Below are 22482 nucleotides of genomic sequence, written 5' to 3' on the forward strand. Positions count from 1 at the left end.
GGTGAGAAAAGTGAAATTGGGCTTGGGCAGGACACGTCGCCGAATAAAGGTATGATGGCCAACGGACAAGAATATAGCGATGGAGGGATGGCCAAGGAATGGAACTCTTCTGGGATGACGTCAACCGGGGAGATGGAGCGATTAAATCGATACATTGGAGTGCTGTGTCACAGGATCGTGGGAAATTGATGGCGGCGGCTTTAGGCCTTCATCCAGCAGTAGATGTATCATGGCTGATGATGCATTTACCTGCAGCCTCTGGTTGAATCCCAGAAGAGTTCCTCCACATTTAGCATCATAACCCTTGGCTTGCCAACGCCAGCATTGTACCTTAACTCTTACTTAACCCTGCCTCATTGAGAAATGTTATTGCATCACATTGCTGTGGAGAAATCTCTAAAATAATGCAATGTATATGTTTATTTGTACACTCTATCTGTGTACATTTAGTTGCGTTGATTAAAGCGCAGTTCCGATTCTGATGACCTGGGTTTGAGCCCGAGTGTCTGTAACTGCCCTGAACCTCCTCCCTTGGTTCGTTCATTTTAACCTGGAAATGCTTTGTAAATGGGGGGGGGGGGGGGGGGGGACACCCACGTGGATGACGGCCACGCGAGTCTCTCACCCCACCTCCCCATTTGTGTGCCTTAATAGGCACTCAGACGTTAGGAGTTTTCACAGCAAGACAAGATAAGCAGTGAAGAAGTCCGGAAAGGGGTCGTGGCAGGCGAGTGTCGTAGACATGGTTGGGCAGGACGGGGGAGGACTGGTTACCGATACAGGCGTCGGAGTGGTCTCCAGGAGCCGAGGGCCTGGGAGAGCATCATTGCAGATGTTGGAGGTCGCTGCGTGCCTCCTGTGCAGCAGCTTCTGGATCTGGCGGAGGGGGTTAGGGATGTATTGGCTAGGAGTTGCATGAGGTGGCCTCCGACGGTGACGTCTCGATGCCTCGATCGATGCGTTGTGGACGAAATTGTGGACCTCCCCATCTGTGGATGTCTGCGCGTGCACAGTCACGGCCGCTGTCGATGCCCCGAGATCTGGACCGAGCAGCCTCCTTGCGGCAGCAAAGTTGGACTCCGGGAATCACCGACAACGTTACCTTTCACCGCAGCCCGATTCAGTCTGGGTAAGAACGCTTCACCGGTCTCCCTCCGGCACGCAGCGGCGTGACGAACCGCCGCACACTCCGCTCCACCGGAACACACGAGCCGCTCGGTGCCTTCTTGCTCCAGCGGAGGATGCCGATGTTTGCCTCTGCTTCACGGGCAGGGGAGCTTCTCTTCGGCATCCTTCAGTTTCTTCTGCGTCGAACCCAAACTGCCGGAGATGCCTTCCCCCACTTGTCCACAGCAATGGGCTTGCGCTGAGTGGGCACTCAGACTCGTACACTTGTTTAACGTTGTGGCACACAATTCTCTTTGTGTAGGTTCAACGTGAGAGAAACACCGAGCCAAGCCCGATGGCACAATGGACGTAAATAAGTGCATGCGTTTAATAATAGGCATATTCAAGTAGCAGTGGCTTTGATAAGTAATTACAGGGCGGAACCTTTTACACAAAGGTATGCACCACCTGTATTCTGAACGTCCATGTATCTTATCAATATTTAATATATATTTAAATGTGTATTGAGTTTGACTGAGTCGCAGATGTAGACAGGGAGGCAACACATTTATTCACACGGGATAACTTAACAGAATAACAACCTATGGTGGTGACCACCATCAGTCTAACTGCACTAGTTACCACATGACTGTTACTACGGACCAGGACCAACAGTTTGGGTCCAGGTCCACGGCTTATATTCTCTGCGGCGTGGCCGGCTCCGCCCTTGGCCACGACCACCTTCCAGAATCCTCGGGAAGGATCTGGATCCCAACCACGTGACCACCCGTAGCCCCCACTTGGGCCCTTTGTAGACTTAACTGGTCACGTGTCCTCCCGGGTCAACCAGAGTGCCATGGCCTCGAGTAACCTCATCCCTCGGCCGGCACTCCCACATCCTATCCTGTAGGGGCCGGCACTGTACGCAAAGTATGGTGCCATCCAGCGCTATCAATCAGCGCTCACCGGGCCCCTCTAGGGCCGGTACTACGCCCACACCGCTGTGGTATCCGCGATGTCGTTACACCGCACGCCGTGCCTCTCTTGGGCCGGCACTGTACGTTGACATCCCACGATGTCACTACAAATGTATTGTATAGTTGGTTAAATGACGTGCTCGGCTGAATATCCTGTGTCTCTCTCGCAAGGGACAAACACGAAACACCGAACAACGTTGAGGTTTTCTCGCCGCACGTTTATCCTTCCGTCAACCAGCTAAAGAATCCCAATCATGTAACCTTCCCCCGCGTCCCACTGTTTCTGCCCCCCGCCCCCTGCCTACGTGGCCTCGTAGCTTCCTCGTGAGCTTCATGGTGGACGCCCGTGGCGGCTCAATGCGGGGCAGCCGTCACAACGGCCTGCGCATTGTGATCCCTCCGCGCAAGTGCGAGGCGCCGACGCGGGTCACGTGCCGGCTGGTGCGCCGGCCCCGCCTGGCCGTGCCGCCGCCCATGGTGGACGGGGAGGGCCTGGCAAGCCGCCTCGTGGAGGTGGGGCCCGCGGGGGCGCAGTTTCTCGGGTAAGAGACTGCACGGGCGCACGCGCGCGCCCCCCACCCCTCGCGCGCGAGACTTTGTCGCGAAAAATTGCTGGTTCGTTTTAGGAACGTCGTCGAATTAACATTTATTTGAGGGCTTTTAAGCTGCTGTTTAGGGCTCGGAGCGGACTTGTCTTAAGGAGATTATTCGGTTGTACGATACAGCTCACTCCAATTTGTTTCAGCAGTGGATCTCATGAGCAAGTTTCCTGAATGTCACTCTGATGGGCTGATTATTATCTCTTGATGCACCACTCCCATAGTTAGTGGAGTGAATAATAGTCAGCTCCACAGGAGTTTGACAGTGTGTCACTGTTTAAACTGACATTTTAATAAATGTTGTGATGCATCAGTTTATTCGCCCTCTGATATTGCTCACAGCTGTTACTGTTGATACTGTGTTTTACCTTGGAACTGCCCTTATTTCAGGACTTTATACAATTACTCTATAAAATTGGTTTTGTATAGCACCTAAATGTGACCACATCTCAACGCACTAGACATTACAAGGCCTTGTGGGTTGAGTGTACTTGAGATTTTTCTCAGAAACTTGAAGGTGTTGTATTTAAATGTGTATTTCAGTATTTATGATCGTAACGATGTTAATCGTGATACTGGTGCTGTTTTTGAAACGGAGTATATTTTCAATGCCGGCAGTCAGTTGCCCTAACAAATTACCATTGTGTCTCTGCAATCAACCACTGCACTGTTGTTTACAGGTTTGGTTTTTTTAAATGGAGATTTGATGAAAATGTATTTTTGATCAGTTTACATGCGTAAAATGTGCTCATTACAAATAACAATAATAATTAAACACGCATATAAAGTAATTTATTTCACCAGCCCAGTGGCAGTTTTCCATTGCGGAAACAAAAAAAGAACGTTCAAATCTGCACACAAGGAAATTATTAACTAAACTTTGTGCCGGTGTGTGAAAAGTACAAAAAATGTTTAGTTTTTTTTTTAAATGTCACGACTTGGTTTTTTCCTCCTGCTTATTTGCGGCTGCTGCTGCCACGAGCTTCGTTTTTGTGGCCCCTGCTGCTGCTGCAATGCCCAGCGCGTGGACACGCGAGCAGCCGCACTGCGCCGCAGTTTTGGCTTCAATCGCTTTCTTAATCTTTTTGCGCGATGGCCCTGCCGCGGCACTTTTTTTTATCTCCGGGTCGGGGCACAAATGCAGATTCGGGAAATGTTTTTTCCGCTGGGACAGGACGATTTTTAATTAGCGCCGGACAGCATCTAGAATGTCGCTGCATGTCCAAGGAGGAATATGATGGCTGTCCTTGGAGCGCAGCGCAAGGGATTTTTCTGTAGGGCAGCACGATTATTTATTCTCTAACGCTCGGTCAACTTTGTCTCCGTTTCCCACGCGTGTCTCCCTCTTTTTTGTCCCATCCAAATCTCTCTCTGTATCTGTCTCTCTCTCTCTCTCTCTCCTGCTCTGTCTGTCAGTCACTTCCTCTCTCTTTCACTCTCACACCGCTGCTTTTGATACAAACAACCTCCCCCCGTCCCTCCCCCCGTCCCTCAAACCCTTGCCCTCACCCCTGCCTCCCCATCGCCCTCTCCCTTATTAATCCCCTGCTTCCCCCAATTCCCCTTAACCGTCTCCCATCGCCCCCCCCCTCCCCCCCCCCCTTACCTCCCTGTGCCATCCGCTATCAGTAAGCTACACCTGCCGAGCACGCCCCCCCCTCTGAACGAGGGAGAGAGCTTGGTTAGCCGCCTGCTGCAGCTGGGCCCCGAGGGGACCTCTTTCATAGGGTAGGATGCCTAACGGCCCCCCCTTTGCGGCTGAGAAAGAGCCACGCTTTTATCTCCTCTTCCCGGGCCTCCCCCCCCCCCCCAACGCTGCCCCAAGACCCCACGCCCCAACCTCCCACTCACTTTTACGTTCCTCATATCATACAGCTTTCTTTGTACCTTTGGTTTTCTTCCTTTGTTGTGGTTTTTTTTAGTTTTTACCTTGATTTGTTTTCTGTTCCTGAAGCAGTGGATCGTGTTTGCCCTGAGTTGCTGCCATCCTGCCGAGTATTTTGATTTCCTATCGTTTAACCCTTTGGTTCCTTGCCGTCGTTCCAATAGGACTGGGAATGTGCAAGTCCGCATCGTAGTTAACAGCCTGAAAAAGACTTTGAGATCGATCTATATCTTTGCCTGTCAGGAGAGATTTGACGACTCTCTCCCTTGACACGCACAACGCATATGCCTGCTCCGATTGCCTTCGCTTTATTTTGACCCGACAACGTAAGCTTAACGTGCGCAGAGATTATTGTTTATTCCGGGCAACATTTGAGCACTTGCAGGCCTCGGTCCATTTGCCTCCTTCCCCGCGACGCCGCTTGCGAGTGAGGCCGCACGCTGCGCCGTGCCCACATAACCGCGGGCGTGGGCAGCCACCTTTGGAGAAGCAAATCAACCCCCGTGGGCCTGTGCTCAGCCTGGGTCACGCTGTGACCTCCGCTGATGTAGAGAGAGAGATAAATAAATCAAACCAAACTGCGTACAGTATATTGTACAAGCAGACGAACGCTCACATTTGGCAAACGCACAGCGTGTCGTCATGTAAATCTGCAATTTTCCCTTGCGTTCATTCGGTAATCTTAATGTATTGGCTTGTGGACAGTGTTTCCATATCTCCCGTTTGGCTGCTGGTGTGGGCAAGCAGACCGCACAGTTTCCCCATTCTGTGCCGAGCCAAGGAGCCCGGAAGTTGCTCGGACTCGAGGGAAGAAAAGTCCCTTGTCAAATCAAGCGGGAAACCAATTGTGCAAAAACAAATAAACATCTCGTTTGTTTCTTTGTTTAGTATCGCTACGTAATGTTTTCTTCCAGGGAGATTTACCATCACATTTCTCGCTAAATGGTTTTCATTGATTTAGTAGAGTAAGCCTAAATACCCTCAAGAGGTGCTCTCTAGGATTCTCTCTACTCGAGTTTCCTTCCGCCAACAGTGCCGTGAGCGTGCATATTTCAGGGCTGCACCTTTAAATATCCGCCTATAGAATTGGAAAGCCAATGAGAGATTATGATTTAGCACTTAATTTTGTCTCGTGGTTTGTTTCATTTTGCGACGCACTTTCAAGTGTTCAATTATCACATTTGTTTGGAGTTGGACCAATCGAGGCAATGGGTTTCCACCCACTGCTGTTGAAGCACAGGGTCAAAGGAGCGGACATTTGGCCTCACAGAGACCTCGGGGTCTGCAGTCAAGGGGGTATCCGTCCACAGCGCTTTGACCGTGATACCACCACGGAGGGCTTTCTCACATTCCCAGGCCTATTCAGGTTTTTCCGTTGAATAGTTTGCTGTTCACGACATACCTTTTTTATTCCCTATTTATTTTAATGGTACCTATTCGACTGGAAGTAAATGGAAATTGCCAATGATTAATTGCTTCGATAGTGCCTGTAAATGCGCGTTAATGGATGTTAATTACCTGATGTAATGCCGTTACGATCAATAATTTTGGACGTGTGCAAGATAAATGAAATTTGCAAGTACACTGTGTATTCCCAATTTCTGTGTTGTACAATAAAAGCAAGGCATGGGTTTAATGTATTGTGTGAAGTGGTAGTAATAGTATTAATGCATAAGCTTAAGCTGAGACAGCATGCCTAGATAACTACCTCACTACAGCACGGGCACTGTGTTTGGAAAGGGGCACAGTCCACATTCAGAGTGTTTGGCTGCGAGAAATGTCCACGCGATAAGCCACTTCGTTGAGCTGTCATTTGTTGCCAGGACACTTATGAAAAAAGATCTCTATAGCTCCAGTGGGCCTTACCTGGTAGCATAAAATATGTGTTTAATAGTTTTTTTTGTATATATATTTAAAAGTTTGTTCAGGTTTCTGTTTTTTAATGTTTAACACATGTCGTGAGCAGATGAGTAATACGCACAACCGTCAACGTCTCTCCGCCTCTGCTTCCCGTGTCCCCCCGTGCCGGGCTGGGTGGTCCCCCGCCGCCACGCAGGCCGGTGCTCGTGGAGATCCCGCACTTCGCTTCGTTGCGCGGCCGCGAGCGGGAGCTCGTCGTGCTGCGCAGCGGCGATGGAAAGACGTGGAAGGAGCACCAGAACGACTGCAAGAACGACGACCTCAACGACGTGCTCAACGGCATGGACGAAGGTGCAAGAAAAACCTCTCCAGGCCGGGCTCAAAAAAGCCACAAATGGGCTCTGGGCTGGAAGACCACCTGTGAAGGCTCTTGGAAATAAATGAATACGATGACTAATACATCATTGAAGGCTGCCCTGAAAAAAAAACAAATTTTTAAAACGTAATTGCAAAGCATGAATATCCGACCAGATCACTGTTCATGTGTGAAATAAGCTGCACAATGGTTACAGCATGCGATTATGCACTGGCAATTCTGAAGCTGTGTTCCTCTCTCTCTGTTGTAAGAAATTTGGCAAGCCCATTCTGTCGCCCTATAAAAAGGCTCTCCGCCCAATTAGTTTGGGGCTATTAGAGGTTTTATTTACTCGGCAGTGTGTGAGCTCCTGTGGGCTGTGCATGTTGTGGCCAAAACAGCCCTGTCTTGTGTGCTCAAGTGAGTCACTGAAATGATACTCGCACGGTTTGCTATCGCAAATAATTTACACAGTGACCCCAATGTTACTTTCATTATACTGGTAGGAACCTCCTGTTTACACCAGCCCACAGGGGATTATTGTGTCCGTCCGTCGTGCATCCAAAAATGGGAGGGGTGGGGCTGGGTGGAGAGGGGAGGGTAGGGAGGGGCTGGGTGGGGAGGGTGGGGAGGGGAGGGTGGGGAGGGGCTGGGTGGGGCTGGGTGGGGCTGGGTGGGAGGGGTGGGGATGGGTGGAGAGGGAATGGTCACCCCGTGGTGCCCTTATAAAACTCAACGTTTAACCTACTCACACCGGCTTGTGCCCGCTCTCACAGTCGGCCATATTTACGGAATACACCACGCCGCCGTTGACCCTGGCCATTGACCGAGCAACCCAACGTTCCTACCAGCTCCCTCCGCAGGAATGTGTTTATTATCGTCACGCTTGTTTATTCAGGAAAACCTCACCGGGTCTCAGCACTTCTTTTCAGAAGAGTCCTGGCCAAGTTTTCGCAGTAGAGGGCAGTGTTGCTCTGTGTCATCCGAACTGGGTAATTTGCAGGTAATTACTTTCAGCATTGGGACGTTTGGCCAATTATCAGTTACAAGATATGTTTTAGTTAGCTGTGGGAGGAAACCCATGCAGGACAGAGTGAGAACACGAAAGGTGGCCGAGTCGGGAATCGAACACAGGTACTCTCCCAGTGAGGCACGAGTGTTACCACTGCGCCACCCACTGTGCCAGGACATTGTACGTTGTCGTAACGTACTGCGGCCTGACTGTGAGTAATCTTTATGATCGCGTGGCCGTCGCGTGCTGCCTGTCACTGCGCACAGAGGACATGTGACTTGCAGCTTAATGGCCATCCATAAGAGAAGCCGCCACTGGGTATCGCCACGTCGTAAAAATTAAATTAGAAATCACATGAGGCATTTTAAATGCTGACAAATGTGACATGAAATATATTCTCCAAACGGAGAAAGTGCCAAATTTTACAAAGGAGCGTTGGTATTTTATAACAGTAATTGATTCAGAATATTGGCGAAATGCTTTTGCTTTATAAAAAAAAAAACAGATGCTTATTTGAACAGAATCTTCGACTGTTTCTCGTTTTAATATTTTAGAGGACATTTTTTTGCCCAATTGCAGCAAATAAAATGTAATCTTATTTGAGAAGGTTCATCCAGGGTGCGTATACCCCAAAAATATTTAAGATTATGGCTCAACCACCAGGCATAACTCTGCATAGCTTCTGCTAGGGCTAGGGGTGGGCAGTCGAAGGCAGTGCAGCAAATACCATTGTTGCACTTTACTTCTATGCTCCCACATATATACTCTCTACCTTCACCAACCCACACTGTTTAGCATGATGACGTATGGTCAGATGACCCCCATAGCCCACACGGTATGGGGAAGCCATCATCCAGCAGTGGACTGACACAAGGCTGTAAACTTTGATGCAGACGCTCACTGTCTTTAGCTCACACACCAGCATGTGCACGAAGACAAAGATCCTCCAGTGGGCATGCAGACTGTTAGGGCAAGTGCCGTTAGCGAGTAGCTATGAAGGCCGACACAGTACACGAGGGGGTGGGTGGCCAACACCACGCACGCCTTTGTCTCCCCAGTGGCAATGTTTACACACCAGACCAGGTTCTCATTTGAGGCTGAGTTGACGTCGGAGAGGCCCAGGACGAATTCAGATAATCGTCACTGGTGTTGGCCGGGAGCGGGAATCGAACTCGGGTCGCCGGGTTTTTATAGCACAGCGCGCGAACCGCTCCGCCACCACTCCCTACCTGTTAGCACCTGTGAAGACAGGCATGGCTCACAAGGAGGTAGTGGCCAGAACCACACCTGGCCACCTTTGTCTCCCCGCGTCATCGCTTTCCTGCCTCCTCCCCCCCACCCCACATCTCGGGCTCCCCTCTGCCGACCCCCATGCTGACCCCGTGCTGACCCCCATGCTGACCCCCACGCTGACCCCCGTGCTGACCCCCGTGCTGACCCAAGGGCTGACCCCCACACTGACCCCTACACTGACTCCCATGCCAACCCTGTATTGACCCCAGTGCTGACCCAAGCGCTGACCCCCGTGCTGACCCCCATGCCGACCCCCGTGCTGACCCCATGCTCGCTATCTCCCCCAGAGCTCGATTCGCTGGAGGAGCTCGAGAGGAAGCGCATCTGCCGCATTGTGACGCGCGACTTCCCGCAGTACTTCGCGGTGGTGTCGCGCGTGCGCCAGGAGAGCGAGGTAGTGGGGCCCGAGGGTGGCGTGCTCAGCTGCACCGTGGTGCCCGACGTGCGAGCCTCCTTCCCGCAGGGCGCCCTCACCAAACGCATCAAGGTCGGCCTCCAGGTGAGCGCCGCCACCGGCATGGCAACCCAAGCGTGGGCTCGTTTGTGTCCGGCGACAACACACGAGTGTGTCTGTCAGGTCTCAGTAAGTCTCAAGATTATTCTCGTACATTTTCTGTTTGCTTGTCATTTTTACGTGTGGAACAAGGTGAACAAAGCATGGGCCTTGCAAGTGAATATTAGTCTGCCATGACACAGCGATGTTGCTGTTGATTTTTTGCAATGAAGTCATTTGCAATGTCAATTTTTCTAATTCGTGCAAATTTGGACTGTGGTGCCGATACATTGCATGCTTTTTTTTATACGTCTTTTTCCCCACAGGATCATTCATGTCCACTGTACAGCAGGCGACGCACAGTGTGGTCATACACCTACTGTATTAACCAAGGTGGCCAGCGGCTAGAACCACAAACCTTTGAAACGAGTGGCTGAATGCACTGCCACTCGGCCACGTCACCGCCCCAGCAAATGAATTGACAGCATAATTATTGAATGAACAAGCAAGGCGATTGTCATTTTCACATGCAGTAGGCTTTCACGAGCAATATTATCCATAATAAAGGTTTTTTGGGTTATATTGCATAAACAAAAAGTGCCAATTAGTTACTACATCACACCGGTGTGTTGGAGAGTAAACCTGTGACATTTACAATTCGAGTACGGCGCTTGGGTGGTAACTGCAGCCAGCTTCATCAGGCGGGAGCCTTGGAATGCGAAGAAGTCCTCCTGTTTGGTCTTCAATAACGGGAGTAAAGGTAATGTCATCGCTGCAGTGGGCCTGTCAGGTTTCGAAGGAGATTGTGTGAATCTTTTGCAGGCCCACCCAGTGCCAGAGGACATGGTGAAAAAGGTCCTAGGCAACAAGGCGGCGTTCAGCCCCATCGTGACGGTGGAGCCGCGCCGCAGGAAGTTCCACAAGCCCATCACCATGACAATCCCCGTGCCGCAGTCCACGAGCGCCATCACGGCCGCGAGCGCCGACACGCGGGTCAACGGCTTCAACGAGACTGTGCCCGACACGCCGCCGCCGCTGCGGCTGCTGTGCAGCATCACCGGTGGGGGCGCTCACAACGACGCGCGTTGGTTTATTATGGGCGGCTGGGTGGTTGGTGCTGTCCGAACGCTCATGCCACCGCTGCGAGAAGCCCCCCCGGTTTCCATTGCCGAAGCGGGCATTCTTTCCGCGTGGAGTTTGTGCATTCCCTCCCTCTGTTCTGCATGGGTATCCTCCAGGTTCTGCGCTTTTTTTCCCATAGCTAAAAAAAAAACATGCAATGTTTCGGTGATTGGACAGACATCACGGTGCTGAAAATGTACCTGCAAATTACCCAATAGGGATTGCAGGACCCTCCTGAAAAATAATTTTGAGACTCAGTGAGGCTTTCCCAGGTAAACGAGCGAAATAAAAATAATTACGGAGAGCACATATTGCTTTCACACAGCCCTTTATCAACCCACTGCGAGATGAAGACCTCCCCATGCCGTGCGGGTCGGGGGAATTGTTTGACGATACTTCACCCCGCGCTGCTCCGTGTCAGTTGGTGAAGAGGGATGTCCAGGACTGGTTAAGATACCACTCACCACTCGTGTTTGCCATAGCCAGCAATCAAACTCAGACACCCGGGTTCATAGGACAGTGCGCGAATGAATGCGCCACTCCTCCCCTGTCCCACTATGCTCTTATGACATCGTTCCGTTTTAAACTTTACAGTGGGCGATGATTCGTCACGCTGTTTTGTTGGCATTTCCAATTGTGTCATCCGCATTTTCATTGGTTAGCAAAGCAAGGATGCCTTTATGTAATAAAAAAAATGATACTTAGAATTGTATGCATGTGCCCTAAAGCTGTACACATATTATACAAATATCTCCTGTGAAGGTGGGCACTTGATATTAATGAACACCTATTCAGGCCTGGAATGTGCACAAACGCGGTGGTGTGGTCAGCACCTCGCCTGGCCACTGAAGTTTAAGCACTACACGAGGTACACGTTTTAAGGCGAGTCAACCTAAGGGAGGCCCAGGCCCAGTTTCGATATTTATCACTGGATGTAGGCCGTGAACTGGAATTGAAGTCAGGATATCGGCTTCGTAGAACAGTGCACTCACCGCTACGCTACCTCACCCCATACATTAGAGGGCTCACTGTGATAGGACAGCCACACACTCACCAACCTCTTACCGTGTCCACACGGCTGATTCCTGTGGTCGCACAGGTGGAATTTCACCGGCGCACTGGGAAGACATCACCGGCACGACGCCTCTCACCATCACCACCTCAACAGTCTCCTTCACCACCAACGTTTCTGCCAGGTTACATGCACACACACGCACGTGCGCACACCAACTCAACCCATGACGGGTGTTTGTTTTCACTCGAGTCGAGTAAATGGCTGGCAAATTTTTCTTGTGACATTAATAACAATGAATCCGAGTGACAGTGAACTCAGTGTATTCGTTTTGTGCCAATGTGTTTACACGACATACCCAATGCCCCATTAAAAAGCTGGTCATTTGTGGACACATTGTGGCCACATGTTTGTATTCCTGGGGCCATTATAAACTCTCTTTTGCACATGACTGTAATTAATAAAACTTAGAAGTTTATTTTTAAATTAGTTGGCAAGGAAATCGTTTCGTAGATGTGCGGTGGATTGCTTCAATTTCTCCGTTGAATTTACAGAGTTGAGAGTGATTCATCACTGTGCGATCGGAGTTTCCTGCAATCACACCGCCGGTTTCCTTTTAATTTCCACTCGCAGAGGTTCCTAGTGAGCGGCTCTGCCATGAGACCTGCAGATTCGATATCACGTGGCCCAGTGTTTCCGAGGTACAGGTTCTCTCGTGGGATCGACAGTCGGGAGCCTGCTCAGGAGCGAGTCAGCGATCGAGTTCGGTTATGCTCCGAATTGCAACATCGCCGGTCTCTTCCCCCATCTGCTGCCCCGGTTCGGCCGCCCAGGTTCTGGCTGCTGTACTGCCGGCAGCCCCCGGAGGCCGTGAACCTGGCCAACCGGCTGTACCAGGAGGCTACCTGCGTACCGTATCTGGCCACGTTCGTGGTGTTCTCCAAGGCGGTGGAGGCGGTGGAGTCACGGCTGCGCTGCTTCTGCATGACGGACGACCGCGTCGATAAGACGCTGGAACAGCAGGAAAACTTCACGGAGGTGGCACGCAGCCGCGACGTGGAGGTGGGTACAGCTGGTTGTCGCTGGACGCTTGGCGTTTCACCACGCTCACAAACACAGCGACCGCACTCATAATCGCAGCCGCCGTACTGACAAGCACAACAACAGAAACAACCGTCATTCATCCCTAAGTGGTGGGGACATTATCACGGCGCTTGTGCCAAGCTCAGTGAATTTTGAGGCTACGTGAAGTGTCGAAGGCTCACTGACAGCAAGCCACAGAACAGACCCAGGTGCCATGGGTTGACTGATTGAGTTGACCGGCAGATGCACCAGCTGTGCTCTCCACTGTGCCAACTCTCTGCATTTTAGCCATCCAGCAGTCCGATCGTTGTTGTCGTTCCGCTGCCCCCTGTTTGTTGTTGGAGGGTGACTGCCTCCAACTCACCAGTAGCATCATTAACGAACCTCCTTCGCCGAGGCCGATCTTGACACCGTTAGTACCAGTCATCGGCAAGTCCAATTATCTCCACATCCTCCTGTATCACATGAGTCTATCTCTTCTCTAGCACGCACTGTGCCTGTTTAGCCCCTTCTATCCGGCCAAACAGAAGCTGCATGGGAATGCGGTGGCTAGGCATGCGGGCTACATGACTCAACCAACACAGCCTTGCCTGCCAGCAGAGCTCACTAATGGGACTGTGACCAGATATTTCAAGGATTTATGAGCTCACACAATCCAGTTTGGTTAAACCTATGCTGGATCATAGGCAGGCTAGCCTGAATTTTTCAAACCGGCGCAGATGTTCACTGCGGCCCAAGTGCCTATATCACGACCGGCTCAGGCATTAAAGTCACCTTATAAGACAACTATGTCCCAAAGGGTCACTTTAGACAGCACCCAGGACAGGAGGTCATGAAAGGCATCTGACTTATCAGTCTTGTCTACATCCATCCACTGATATTCATCTTATGTCAGTGCGTAAGCCACCACCATCTTCAACACCACCATTCTTCGCCTCTTGTTGATGGGCAGGCAAGCCCACAGCAATCTGGGTACTCGCAGCTTCCCTCACTTTGCTTCCACATTCCCACAACCCTTCATTATTTTGTTTAAAAGCAATGCCACTCACTCCCTGTTGTTTGGCAGTTTTCCTGCCCCGAGTGGAAGACTGTCCACCCCATGTATGCCAGAGAGGTCCAGGCGAAACTGGTCCATCATGAAGCTCCCTAATGATTGTGACCAGAGAGTCAGGGACTCCGAAAGCATGAAGAACAACCCAGAGCCCAGGCCTATTAATGGTATCATAGGCCTTGACCAGGTCAATAAAGCAGCGATGTAGGTCCTGTGGGAATTCCCTACACCTCTGCTGTAGCAGATGGACATAAAATATGGCATCTATGGTGGACCACCCTGGCCTGAAACCACATTGGGTCTCCGAAAGCCTCTACTCAGTTTGCCTGGCAAGGCAATGTTGAATAATAATCACCACCTTGCTCACCACCATGCTCACAAACACAGCCTCTCTCAAGGTGTGCGAGAGAGGGGATGGTCTAGTGGACCAGGGCTGGCTCAATTGTTGACACAGCAAGTTCAGTTTGTTCTCTTATAACCTGGCAGGAGTTGTGTCCCTGAAGAATGCCGCCTTTTGTAAAAATCGCGTTATAATAAATAATATATATTACAGGGTAAATCACAGTCTGCGATAACACGTGAGATGCGTACGCAGGCCGAACAAAGACCGAGGCACGTGGGTTGCATCTAAAAGCATCCAGCAGCATCCCACTGCCTTGTATGATGATGCTACGCCGAGGCAGCCGTACCACCACTTATTCCTACTCGCGCGACGTAGTTTAGTTCACTCATTCGCGTTATATACAAGGTTCATCCGGGTAATAAAAAAATATGTTCCCTAATACATTCATCGCATTATATACAATTCGAGTTATGAAAACAACACGCGGCGTCATAGGGAGAACAGACTGTGGACGACTGTCAATTGTACTTTGAGAGTGAGCGGCCCGTGCCTCGCTTGTCCTCTGCCGATCGCGTGTTCAGGTGATGGAGGGGAAGCCCATCTACGTGGAGTGCTTTGGCAACCTGGTGCCACTCACTAAATCAGGGCAGCAGCATTCCTTCAACTTCTATGCCTTCAAGGAGAACCGCCTGCCCTTCTACGTAAAGGTGAGAAGCGCAAATGTTTTGGTTTGAGTCATCGGGCCACTTGATTTCACATCAGTAAAATATCAATAACCAGCCACTTGTTACAATAACATTCACTCTCGAGATCATTGTGATGCGTGACACTTATACAATGAATATGCTGCATGTGTTAATTGAAAAGCATCTAAAAAGAGGAAAATGGAGTACAATTCCCACGAATAAAGTAAATTCATTTCAAATTTGGGAGACATGGGCATTGTCAGGATTCAAATTGGATAAATGTGTTTAACCATTAGAGGGCTGCAAGAAAGAGCTTAGTGTTCGAGATGGCCCGGGTGAGAAGGATTCTTGGAGATTTTAGACAGCGGAGACTGACAGTTGACGAAGTAACAAAACCGACTGGAAGTGAAAACAAATGTACTCGAGAAACGAAGGAAAAGAAAGATGACAGCCTCGTCGGGACTAATCTCGAGAATGAGCTGGGACGGGATCCCGGAGTTAGCGATGCTGCGCAATACACAAATGGAAAGAAACAGGAGCAGGGGATGATGCAGTCGGAGGGGGAGAAAGCGGAACAAGAGGCCTCGAAGAACTAGCAGTGAGACTGAAGGAAGCAGTAAAAATATCGGCTAGGGAAAGAGATGCAAGGGCGTAAATTAATTCGGCTCTTTTGAGCTGACGGATAACGCACTTGGCAATGACGGGAGGGTTGGCAGGGCAGAGAGGGGGAGAGATGGAAGTCTGCTGAATGTGTAGATGACAACTTAATGAAGAAGACAAAGTCGGTCTGAGGCAAAGGAGAAGAGGCAACTTCTGAACAAAATATTTGCATCTCACGTCGGGGTGGTTTTGTTTTGCGAGGGACGGCCGATTGATTGTGCGAGCGATGGCTCGGTGCGCAGGTGCGGGACGCTACGCAGGAACCGTGCGGACGCCTCAGCTTCATGAAGGACCCCAAGACAACGCGAGGTCTGCCTCAGCAGGCGATCTGTAACCTCAACATCACGATACCTCCTTACAAGAAGGTACAGCAATTCACTGGCTCTTTTGGAAAACAGACATTGTTGTTTGTTCGGAGTAGCACGGTGGCGGAGTGGTAACACTCTTGCCTCACAGCAATAAGGACCTGGATTCGATTCCCCAACTCGGGCACCTGTCTGTGTGGAGTTTGCAAGTTCTCCCCCTGTTGCATGGGCCCCTCCCACCTCTCCAGTTTCTTCCCCACAGATAAAAATAGCATGCATTGTATGTATGTTGAACTTCTTTCGCACCGTACACAGCGAACTGTGCTCATCGGAGGTGCATCGTAACTCGTATTAGCCAAACACATCCCAATGCTGAAAAATTATTGACATTTTCCTCGATTGGGTTTATGCATCGCTCCCCCCCCCCCCCCCCCCCCCACTGCAAAAACTTGGCAGGACCCTCCTACAACAAAGTCTTGAGACTCAGTGAGGCTTTCCTGGGTAGACAAGCTTCGTAATTCATAATATAGGTTTTTGGGTCAGATCGCGTTACTTATAAATGTGTCGTAACCCTCCACCACCCGACACGGCCAAACAGTAAAAAATGTGTCACGTTTTCAAAGGACAAATTAATTGACTTCTTTAGCCCACCGGTGTGCTGAAGAGAGAATCAACAGCATTTTAAATTTTGAGTAGTACGACGTTTCGCTGATAATTACAATCAGCTTCATCGGGCAAGAATGGTGAAGCTCTCCTGTTGCTTCCGGTCTTAAATAGAGCAGCATCAGGGTGACGTCATCATTTAATTCAATTCAATCTGGTGCAGTGATTCGAGGCAAGGAGGGGGAGGGTATTGTAATTATATAGATTGGTAATCATTCAATTGTTATTCATTGGTATTTGTTTCCCTTATAAGGAATTGTAATTGTATTTATTTGATAATACGCTTCCAGGCCGCACTAAGCCTGTAGCTGTCAGAGCGATTGAAATTATTTCTGTTTCTCTCAATTTCAATGGATTCTCTAATTAGTCTTGGCCAGTAATAATTAGTTTTACACAACACTTCAACGTTATCAAAATCAATTGAGTGTCCTTGTTGACAAGCATGCTCTGCCACTGCCGACAGTTGTGTTTGAGATAATTTAATGTTTCTTTGGTGTTCTTTTAGTCTTACACTGATGTTGCGTCCCGTCTGTCCAATATAACACTTCAACGTTTTCATAACGTTGATAACGTTGAAGTGTTGTGTAAAACTAATTATTACTGGCCAAGAATAATTAGAGAATCTATTGAAATTGAGAGAAACAGAAATAACTTCAATCGCTCTGACAGCTACAGGCTTCGTGCGGGCTGGAAGCGTATTATCAAATAAATACAATTACAATTCCTTATAAGGGAAACAAATACCAATGAATAACAATTGAATGATTACCAATCTATATAATTACAATACCCTCCCCCTCCTTGCCTCGAATCACTGCACCAGATTGAGTTGAATTAAATGATGACGTCACCCTGATGCTGCTGCTCTATTTAAGACCGGAAGCAACAGGAGAGCTTCACCATTCTTGCCCGATGAAGCTGATTGTAATTATCAGCGAAACATCGTACTACTCAAAATTTAAAATGCTGTTGATTCTCTCTTCAGCACACCGGTGGGCTAAAGAAGTCAATTAATTTGTCCTTTGAAAACGTGACACATTTTAAAATCCTTTATATTAAGTTCACTTGCTTGCTTGCGCGCTTATGACCGTGCAAATCTTTCGGTCGTTTTTTAACCCACTTCCCGTGATCCAATCAAGCTGACATTTTGCACACAGACTCGTTGTGCGTGACAGTTTATTTTCGTGAAAAAAAATTCCAAAATTTTACACTTTTTAGGAATTTTTTTTTATATTTAATTACCAATTGCTTAATGGTGGCAGGCAATCATCTGACCCATAGGTGGCAGCCATCTCAAGCCAGAGGACGAGAGGAATCTAGCCGCCCGTTTCAAAGACCAATGTCCTTATATACGACTTTCCTTATATTTAATTTAAAATACCAATGTGATAAAAATGAACTCTTACTCAAGAAAAACAGACATGAATAATAAAATAAAACCGATGCCACGCATATAAAGGATTTATAGTGAAAAACTTTGTTTTTACGGGTTAATTTTTTACTGTTTGGCCGTGTCGGGTGGTGGAGGGTTACGACACATTTATAAATAACACGATGTGACCCAAAAACCTATATTATGAATAATATTTGTCGCGAAAGTCTACGTGTTAAGCTTCGTAATATTATTAATCACACATGTGGCGACGTTTCCTCATTCTCCGACATGTTGTTTTATCATCCTCCAGGAGAATGAGTCTGAGAGAGACGATGAGGATGAGGTAAAGTTTACGGAGAGTTTTTCGCTGGCTGTGTTTCATCCGTCGTGTTTCATTGGTGCTTGTGGGCTATCAATCATTGTGTGAAGCATAAATATGACAGCACACAGACGAACAAACCTAAATAGATAATTTAATGTCTGTTCTATATTTTTCTACAATAAAGATATAGTGATACGATACGCAAATATATTTCCTAGTGTCCTTGAGTACCCTTGACAGTCAAACCTGCACACAACTCTGCTAATTTGCTCAATATGAACATTTGTAGTCATTGGTTTATATTTTATAAACTGTAAGGTGATTGTTTCATTATACGGCCGTTCACCTACTACATAAAATTGAAAACTTAGTGCTTTGAGATCGCTAATTTGAAAGTCTCTTCATGAAACGTTGTTCGTTATTATTCAAACTTCACAAATGTGAAAGGTAACATCGAAAACAGCAACGACGGTTTCAATGTGTACGGCATTATTTATTACAAAAACGAATAAAAATGTGGCAGGGTGGCAGCACAGTGGTAACGCTCGCGCCTCACAACAAGAAGGCCCTGGGTTCCATTCCTGATTTGGGTGCCTTTCTGTGTGGAGTTTGTTGTGTGCTCCTGCTGTGTTCAGCGTGAGTTTCCTCCGGGTTCTCCAGTTTCCTGCAATCGCTAAAAAAAAACAGCAAATGTAACTGATATTGGCCAAATATACCAATTATGACTCCATTGGGATTACACAGCAGCAGCAGCATCACCCCCTACTGAAAAAAACACTTGCCAGGACCCTCCTGAAAAAGAGTCTTGATTCTCAGTGAGGCTTTAGTAGGTAGCCAAGCACAGTAGTAGTAATGATAATACAAGATGGGTGAGGGTGTCAGGAGAGGGAGACACAGAGGCAGAGAGAAATAAACAATTTGGCACATCCGGGGTGAACCAACTGGGGCCCTGCACCAACAACAGCAAGGAGCCCCCAGGGATAGCCGGCGCAGCACCAACTGTCATCACAATCAGTATCTGTCAACTATTTTGGTGTTTCGTTAGTCTTGGGTCTAAATTTAATAACGACAGTAACCCATGCAAACCAGATTCGTTTAGATATCGTTTCGTGCAGTGGAATGGTGAACCACACACACATGAACAGGGCTTTAATGCATGCAATGTTTTCTTTACTAAAATCCGAAATACCGGTCATTAATATGCAACCAGTTGCTCGCTAACATTTCTAATACAGTTGCAAAGGTATTGGTATCAAAAAGCAAGTCCATCAGGCGATGCTCTGTATGCAAAAGCAATCAACATGAAACAACCCAATATATAAAGTAGTCAATGTGTATGCAGAACCGAAGTAGTTGTGATGCTTATTGATGAATTGACGTTAAGCACAGACGGGGTATATCGACTGCCTTCCACTCTACATTCATCCGCGTCTAGTGATGGGATATGGATATACTAATGTCTTGAATTGACCAAAATATACGAATTATTGTTTAAATTCTCGTCCGATCTTTCCCATTAGAAAGAGCAGTGTTCTCTCTCTCTCTTGAGGCAATATAGACTTTGCCAATATATTTGGACCTCCACAGTTTGGCCATAAATTCTCTTTTTTCAAAGATAAAGGTAGTTTATGTACATATGGCCTTGGTCCATGGCTGGTGCGGCGGCGCAGCTGATCGCTATGATGAGCACTTGTAGTAGGGGATATCTACGGCACATTGTGAGCCAACCTCAAGGCCTTTCTACAGGTTTCCCATTGTTACATAGCTCTCGAGCCAAAGTTAGACTCCTGTCTAAAAACTAAACTATTATTATTTACAAGGTAAGGCCCACTGAGCTATAAAGCTCGTTCTTCAGAAGCGACCTGGTCAAAATTGATAGCTCAACGAAGTAGGTCATTTTATAGCAGCCAAATGCTCTGCTTTTTTTTTATGAATGTTGAGGGAAAAACCAGAGGACCCGGAGAAAAATCCACACGACCACGGGAAGAATATAGAAACCCCAAATATACAGCAGGCATCAGGGTTAGGTTCAGACCTTCGACCTCCTTTATACCAGACGAGGCAGTTCACATCTCGCCACCGTGGTGCCCAAGGAACTTCTGAGCTGTGGTGTCAAGTTGCTTAACATGAGAACACTTTTATTCAAACAGCCATTTACGAATCATTTACAATTTTGATCATTATGATTAGTATAAAAAAACAATACGATTGAAACAATGAGTATTGAGTCCTACTTAACACTTAATGTGCTTTATATGATGGTTAAACCCACGGGGCAGTGTCAGAGGGCTGGGGCAGCCAGGGCAGTGTCAGAGGGCTGGGGCAGCCAGGGCAGTGCTCTTAACTCTAGCACAGGGTTGCAGTGCGGTACTGGGGCTTTGTAAATGGAAACTAAATGATCCACCGAGGCTGTCAGATAAGTTGACCGCGGAGTGCACAGAATCTGTGTCGCTCACCCCGTCAAGGCGCTAAGTTTAGTCGAGTGAAATTCTCTGCGTGCCACTTCAGATTTACGCCGCTGTCTCCCTGTTTATACGTCGGACTACTGGTTTGGTGTCACGTCAGGAAACTTCGTGGGGAGTAGAACAATGTCAGGTTTAATTTGTTCGCGATAAACTGTTTGCGTGTGTACACTGCGCAAAAGCAAGCAACACAGGGTGAACAAATGTACAGGAACATTTTCTGTGCACAGTTTTGCTGTGTATGCTATGTTTACATGTGAAATTACTCATTGGGGGTAGGAGGAGATTTAAACAATGATACAAAAAAATAACGTGTGGAATTATAATAACCGTGAATACACGAGTGCATGCCAGCTTCCGGTCTGAGCACAGAGGACATGTCATCTGATGACCGCACAACATCCTTGGGTGGGGAGTGACCAGGCAGCGCTTTGGCGGCGTGCGTGCGTGCTGCAGCTCCTCTAGTGGCTGTGCGTGTGTCCGCCCCTTACCCTAGCAGGAGCGGCTGGGCTACAGGCGGCAGCCCTACACGTCCCTGGCTTTACGTAAGCATTACGGCAGTCTGAACGCGCTGGGCTTGTTGAGTGAGTTCCATTCCATTACTAACCATCGCTGGCACGCGCGGGACACGGTGTTGCTCGCAGTGCACTGCTAGTGGGACTTGCGCACAGAAGAAGCTGCTTTGTCACGTCGCACATCTTGCAACGTGGCTGCGGCATGCATTTTCATTCGCCGAGTCGCTGCCGAGAGGTGGCAGGGTGGCTCAGAGGTCAGGGTGCTTGGCTGCTGCCACTGAGATCCTGGGTTAAATTCAGACGGTCACCCGTTGTTAAACTGGGCTCTCACGTGCAGTAAGTCGATTTGTTCGGCCCGGCCACCATTGGCTGCACGCAAATAAATCACCGCATTAACATTCGGGTCTGCACTTTATTTGGCAAAAAATTCCAGCTCTGAGATTGAAAAAATTATCAGTTTGTCACGTGACAAACGTTGGTCTATGTCGAGGGGTTGGAAAAATGCTGTTGCCTCCTGTGTGGACCAGAGGTCACTGGAGGGAGCCCTGTGACATCCGCCATGGGCCGCTCCATAACACACAGTGGGTTGTACCGCTCTGCGAGATGTCCGAAAGGACACTCCGTCTCGTGGCGTGACGCCGCTGAGAACACGCTCAGAATAAAACTTGAGCAGAAAGACAAATGTAAGGGGGAAGACGCCGCGTTGTTGACGTACCACGCCTCACCTTCCTCTGAGCTACAGTGCCAATCCATGACCTCTCCCACATTCCACTCAGAGATATGCACATTGCAACATTGGCCTCCATACCAGACACACGCAATCTAAATCTTATTTGGGCTGAAATGTTTTTGTTTAAATCTGTAGACAACAGTAATTCATTTTTGTTCCTAAACAGAAACTGATTATCTGGCTTTAACTACATGAACGGGTTATTCAACACACACGATTTGGCATCCTTTATACTCTACTGGTGTGTTTAATACCTGTTTGTTACAGTACAATTAGGGTTTATATATCATCGAAAAAATGTGACCACATCTTTTTGTTGTGTCGCACAGTGTCCCACTTGCAGTGCCGAGTGATTAATGTCTTTGCAACATACATTATTTTACATTGTGCATTTGATGATGTTTATTTGACTGTAATTTTACTCTTAAAAAAACTTTCATTTTTGGTTCCTTCAATGACCAGCTTAGCATTCACGTGTTGGCTGGTAAGGCGAGGGGTTATTTTCATTGGACCAATGCCTTTGGTAGGAAGCGTTAATTTAATTCAAAGTCACCTTTATCCAAGGTAGCTTT

The 22482-nt window shown here is 48.3% G+C and overlaps 1 protein-coding gene across 30 annotated transcripts in view; it reads left to right on the forward strand.

Annotated features, from left to right (window-relative positions):
• Window positions 1–22482, forward strand: part of LOC133350739 (ankyrin-3-like) — a 263868-nt gene that overhangs the window by 214405 nt on the left and 26981 nt on the right. For 21 of the 30 annotated variants that reach the window (XM_061565433.1, XM_061565430.1, XM_061565440.1 and 18 more), the window contains 12 exons: window positions 1014–1129; window positions 2402–2626; window positions 4313–4411; window positions 6625–6779; window positions 9376–9587; window positions 10404–10641; window positions 11803–11899; window positions 12549–12777; window positions 14774–14899; window positions 15781–15903; window positions 18192–18224; window positions 21162–21249. In XM_061565433.1, coding sequence (XP_061421417.1) covers window positions 1014–1129; window positions 2402–2626; window positions 4313–4411; window positions 6625–6779; window positions 9376–9587; window positions 10404–10641; window positions 11803–11899; window positions 12549–12777; window positions 14774–14899; window positions 15781–15903; window positions 18192–18224; window positions 21162–21249 — 1741 coding nt within the window. The remainder of the gene's footprint in view (window positions 1–1013; window positions 1130–2401; window positions 2627–4312; window positions 4412–6624; window positions 6780–9375; window positions 9588–10403; window positions 10642–11802; window positions 11900–12548; window positions 12778–14773; window positions 14900–15780; window positions 15904–18191; window positions 18225–21161; window positions 21250–22482) is intronic. The other 9 variants (XM_061565435.1, XM_061565453.1, XM_061565454.1 and 6 more) reach the window with 4 other exon arrangements.

The sequence above is a fragment of the Lethenteron reissneri genome, chromosome 34, assembly GCF_015708825.2.
Source record: "Lethenteron reissneri isolate LAM-NWPU_2019-01 chromosome 34, ASM1570882v1, whole genome shotgun sequence".
Taxonomy (NCBI): domain Eukaryota; kingdom Metazoa; phylum Chordata; class Hyperoartia; order Petromyzontiformes; family Petromyzontidae; genus Lethenteron; species Lethenteron reissneri.